This window comes from Lampris incognitus, chromosome 4, assembly GCF_029633865.1.
Source record: "Lampris incognitus isolate fLamInc1 chromosome 4, fLamInc1.hap2, whole genome shotgun sequence".
In the NCBI taxonomy this organism is placed as follows: Eukaryota; Metazoa; Chordata; class Actinopteri; order Lampriformes; family Lampridae; genus Lampris; species Lampris incognitus.
Window position 1 is genome coordinate 42,788,507 of NC_079214.1, and position 6,072 is coordinate 42,794,578.

Consider the following 6,072-nt stretch of genomic DNA (forward strand, 5'->3'; position numbering starts at 1 on the left):
TTATAATGGTGATAGACAGGTTAATGCAATGGTGATAGACAGGTTACAGATAAGATCAGGCAGGAGTCTCCATAGACTATGATGTTCGTGGATGACATTGTGATGTGTGGTGAGAGTAGGTAGCAGGTTGACAAGAGCCTGGCGAGGTAGACATGTACTGGAGAGAACAGGAATGAAAGTCAGTAGGGGCAAGATAGAATACATATGTGTAGATAAGAGGAAGGACAGCAGAATGGTGAGGATGCAAGATGTAGAGGTGAGGAATGAGTTTAAATACTTGGGGTCAACTCTTCAAAATAACAGGGATCACAGAAGAGATGTGAAGAAGAGAATGCAGGCAGGGTGGAGTGGGTGGAGAAGAGTGACAGGAGTGATTTGCAATAGAAGGGTACCAACAAGCATTAAAGGGAAGGTTTACAAGATGGTAGTGAGACCAGATATGTTATATGGTTTGGAGACAGTGGCACTGATGAAAAGACAGGAGGGGGAGCTGGAGGTGGCAGAGTTGAAGATGCTAAGATTTTCACTGGGAATGACGAAGAAGGACAGGATTATTAATGATTATATTAGAGGAACAGCTCAGGTTGGATTGTTTGGAGACAAAGCAAGAGAGGCGAGATTGAGATTATTTGGACATGTGAGGAGGAGAGATGCTGGGTATATTGGGAGAAGGATGCTGAAGATGGAGCTGCCTGTCAAGATGAAAAGAGGAAGGCCAAAGAGGAGGTTTATGGATGTGGTGAGAGAGGACATGCAGGTGGTTGGTATGACAGAAGATGCAAAAGACAGGAAGAGATGGCAATGGATAATCCGCTACCCCTAATGGGAGCAGACGAAATAGGAGCAAGAAGGAGTCAAATGTTTACTTACAATTGTTTGCATCCAAAACTTTAAAAAAAAAGTCACCATAAAAACGCTTTAGCAAAACTACTATCCATCCATGATACATCTACATGTTTCTGAGTCCATTACAAAAGAATGATCCCATTCATTTGATCACAGTATAATGAATTGGCCATATTATCCACATGTTAGTGGTATTCAGTGTGCTATATCCACAAGAAAGGATTGCAAAACTTTACAATTTTAGAAAACAATAATCACATACATCTCTGAATGTTAGAGAAGGCAAAATAGCCTATTTCACCACTGTCCAACCTAGTGCAATTGAGAGCAATACTTTTTATTGTTTTTTTTATTCTAATTCCACCAGCTGATCTCACTAATACACAAAATTTCAATCAGCTCAAGAATTATTTACATTCGCAGAGACAACACATTTATACAGTTGACCAAGAGGTTTGAAAACAGTTTAAAAAATGTAGCAATCAAAGAAAACTGAATCAGTTCATCTAGAAGATTCAGATGAACTGATTCAACTTTCTTCGACTTTCTCACCTGGATTATTGAGCACGCATAAAGACAGTTTTCATCAGGCATGAATAAAATCTCATAAAGTGAGGATACAGTACTTCTCATGAGATGAGAAAAAACGTAGTCCCTATAAGCAACTTTGTTCAATACGTGATTGAGATTAAATGAAAGATTTTTCATAGATGCCCTAATTTTATACACTTCATGAATTAAAAATTAACAAGTTCTGATTGAAGCTGGCATGACAACCATAAAACCTATCAAAATAAATAGAAACTTTTTTTCCTCTATACACCTTTTTCAGTTGATTCTATCGTCAAACTGACATGTTTGCTCTCAGAAGGCCCTATATAAGGCATGCACAATAAGCTTTCCTACTTGTTACAATACTTTCCCTTTTTTTTTTTCCTCCATATTTAACATGTCCAATTCCCTCTTCCCCTGGCTCCTACCATTGCACAACCCCTACAGCAATGGGGAGGGCAAAGATTTCCATGTACATCCTCCAATACATGTGGAAGGAGCCAGGGAACAATTTCTTTTCAGGAAATCAACAATTTCTTTTGAGGAAGAATTTCCCCACGGGGATCAATAAAGTAATAAAATAAAAAATAAATATTTAAATATTATCCCTGATTTAGAGAAAAATTATATGTTTAGCAATGTGTTATATGTTTATTTAGAATAACTGATTTAACAATTAAGTTAAATATTTAATAAAATCATTTTTCCATCAATTTATTACATTAAATGTAATGGAAATGATTATTCATTTATTTATACAATAGATCTTAAAATAAAGCAATAGCTCATTTACTAGATTAAATTTATAAATCAAAGGAAAAAAACGCCAATTTTAAATATTTGATTTAAATATTAAATCGTTGATCATAAATAAATATATAACATCTATCTAAATATATAACACATCTAAACAAGACATAATTCAATATTTGAACAGAAAATATATATTTGGCTCATATCTTAAATCTGTTCTGCTAAATAAATATTTGCTGACAAATTAAACATTTAAGTTAAATTTTATATGTGTATTAATGAAACAAATATAATAGCTTGCTGTTAAATATTTAACTTAAATAATAAATCTTTGGCTCAGAAATAAATATTTAACTTAAATTTAAATCTTGGATATGTACTTTTTCAGATTTATTTAATTTGAATGTAGCTTTCCAAACTGTAAAATTAACATTTAGATTTAACTTAAATGTTTAATCCAAAGTCCCAGATTTGAGATTTAATTTAAATATTTGTTTTTGGCCTAAATAGTTATTTTATCATTTAGGTTTAAGATTTAATAGAAATATTTAAAATATAATTAAATATGTAACAGTGTATCATATATAAATATAATTAAACATTCAATTTGTGACTAAATCTTTATTTTTTATAAAATATTTAGATATGATTTAAATATTTAATATTGGCTAAATGTTTTATTTGAAAGACAGATTTAATATTTAAAACTAATTTAAATGTCTTTTTTCAAGAGTTAGATTCATAAATTAAATCTTTCTCACGAAAGGATTTATTTATACTACCAGATTTCTAAATCTGCAGGGGAAAAAAGGTCTGTGAAAATGTTCCTATTCAAGTTTACAAACGGCACCCCATATTGTCTTTATAGATGTATAAATGAAAAGTAAGATTTGTTTTTAGCCACCTTCATTCAACTTTACAATGCTCTCTTTTATCTTTTCTGACTAGCATAGCACATCTCCATGATCTTTTCTTACCACCACCTTCACCTTTGTAATGGCATCGATGACGTGCTTTTCTACTTGTTACAATACTTTCTTCCATTTTTCCCCTCCCTATTTAACATGTTCAATTCCCTCTTCTCATGGGTCCTACCATTGCACAACCCTTACAGTGATGGGGAGGAAAAGATTTCCATGTGCATCCTCCAATACATGTGGAGCCAGTCGACCATTTCTTTTCACCTGCCTGCTGCAGGTTTCACCAGGGTAATGCAACCTGTGTTGGAACGCTATAGCCTAACATTCCACTACACCACTTGAGTACCTCCCAACATAATCCCAACACTGTTAGGATTATAAAAAAAAATCTGACAGCTTTCCAATGGTTTTATCAGCTACAGTAAGTATACTAGTTCTCTCTGGTTTCTCCTTTTAACTATTAAAAGAGGTTAGCAAAGCACTGTGACACAACTAACCAAGTCACTGAGCTCAAACATGGCAGACTCTAATAGGTTTAGCTATTTTTATCACTTTCACCAACCCCTTCTTGATCCCTTTCAGACTATGCATACGCTCAATTTAAAGAACAAGATTTATCCTCATGTGACCTTAGCAAAGAAAGGGTGAGTGAGTATCATGCTATTTCACATGCATCAAATATTGGATTGCATTATTTAAAGCAGAAGGTTCCATACTTGGAAATTTGTCAGGTATTCAACTTAAAGGGGTATTTTCTATATAACTTTATTTCTAGAAAGAAAGCCACTCTACTTTATCATGTACAGATTCAATAAAATTTGTTCTCTGCATTTAACCAATCCTGTAGTATAGGAGCAGTAGGTAGCTGCAGCGTCCACTTATGGCTTATAGGAATGGGGGACTGACAAACGTGAATATAAGACGACAAACAAATATTAGACAATTCTCTCAGAATAACCTACCATTCTCACCTCACATTTTGTTGCTACTCGAGGTACAGGTCCTATAACAGTAAACACCAAGATTAAAATGGTACATAAAATGATAAACATTGAAATAAAAACATGCAAATCATGATTTATGACAATGATAATAATAATATAGCATCAATAATGACAGGGATTGTAAGAACAACTCTGTCACAGCTTTGAGAACCCATAAATGAGAACCCATAGAGAAAATTGTATCATGGGGGGGGGGGGGCTCTAAAATTTAATTCAAGCATATACTGGGCTTTGAGTTTTGGATTATTGGAGATAAAAAGTGGGCATCCTGAATGATTTCGTTTAATTTGTACACTCTACGTCCATCACAATTCAGATTTTTTTTTCCAGACGCAGGCAGCGGTGTATGCAAGTACAGATATGCCTTTTTGGGTTGATTTATCACAAGTAGGTATGAGAAATATAATGGATCTAATAATTCAATATTTCACTGTAAATTGTAGTTGGAGTTGCAGTTGTGGGAATAGTCAAAGACATCCATCCCTGTACAAAAAGTTTTTAATTAACAGCAGCAGTCTCATAAAAAAAAAATTCTTAGGAAATCAGCAAAATTATGTTATACTGTAAATGACTTTGACATTGTGTAAATGAACATCGGTAATGTATAGGTTTTGCTTCAAATATAGGTTTTATTTAAGCAAAATAGATATATAGATTTCTGTAAGTAGATGCACACACAATTTTATAATTCTACAAGGACATACAATGTAACAGGGAGGACTTGTGATTTACTTTGCCAAAACGTTCACATTTTCATTATTCATTCTCATTATAAAACCATTACCACAGCCATGTCAAACTAGAATCCTGCTCACCTCGGGGTATCCTCTATTATTACAACCATGGAGAGAAGTGGGTAAAAACTAAGCCACCATACAAATGAAAACGAAATGGGTCACCTTTTGTATAAGATTTGTTTTTAGATGAAATCTAATGCCAGTAACAGACTGATTTGTAAGAGGGGACATGTACATGTTTCATAACCGCAAATATGTTCAAAACACAAAAAAAGTTTCAGTTCAGTTGTATATCATCTCAAGGTTAAAGTGATACATTTTCAAGGGCATGAACATTTTTACTGTACATTCCTCACTTTACAGGTCTCGCTTCTCCAGTGATCTTTCTTTGATGTCAGTATTCCATGAATTGTGAAATAAATTAATTATCTTCAGAGATTTTCAAAACTCCCCGGTGCACATATTATTGACAATGTTGACTAGAAAGACCAGATGATGTGGTTCCTGTAGGCTGAGGGAAGAAGACCAAACAGCTCTAAACAATGCCAAACTGAGCCAGGTCACTCAGCTCCATGTCGCCAAATGCCTCCCAGGGGCAGACCACTGCTGAGTCTATCAGGGAAAGAACCAAGGTAATCATAAACAGAAAGTGATTAATAAAAAACAAACTCAGTAACATATAGAAGTGATTGTTGTTCTTTTTTTTCAGCAACTTCCTACAAATGCAACTGGAGAACCATGCATACCTCCAAGACCCTCCATTCCTGGGACATCATTGTCAAACCTGTTGTATAAAACATAGATTGAACATGCTGATGTTTGTATCAATTATCTTTAATAAATTTAAGTGTTCAGATAATGCCATTCTTGATGTAACGTGTTAAATTTCTGTGTGGCTTATCCTACAGTCCCAATTATAGAGGTTGACTCACCCCTTCTGTCCAGCTTTTGGAGCCTTGCTCTTAAACTGCCTCGTTTCCTTTTGCTTGAACTTGGGAGGAGCGGCCTTGGTGCCACATTCTGCTGCTGCATTCATCTCTATGGCAAAGGAAATGTGAACTACTAATAAGACACATTAGTCCCTAGCTAACAGGTCTGACTCTTTAGCCGAGCGGTTAGTGATGTCGCCTTGTGGTGCAGTACACCCCGTATCGAATCCCGCACCGGGCAAGAAAATAACCGCTTAAATGTAACCGGTTATTTTCTTGCCCGGTGCGGAATGTGTCTTATTAGTAGTTTACAGAAACATGCCACAAAATG

At 34.8% G+C, this 6,072-nt stretch overlaps 1 protein-coding gene across 1 annotated transcript; it reads right to left on the reverse strand.

Moving 5' to 3' along the window:
- Positions 1 to 5,347: 5,347 nt before the first annotated feature.
- On the reverse strand, positions 5,348 to 5,848 carry LOC130112039 (retinal cone rhodopsin-sensitive cGMP 3',5'-cyclic phosphodiesterase subunit gamma-like). The gene is made up of 3 exons (XM_056279342.1): positions 5,745 to 5,848; positions 5,559 to 5,596; positions 5,348 to 5,424 (listed from the first exon to the last, which is right to left on the reverse strand). The coding sequence occupies exons 1-3, from the start codon at positions 5,846 to 5,848 to the stop codon at positions 5,348 to 5,350; spliced, it is 219 nt and encodes a 72-aa protein (XP_056135317.1).
- Positions 5,849 to 6,072: the final 224 nt, after the last annotated feature.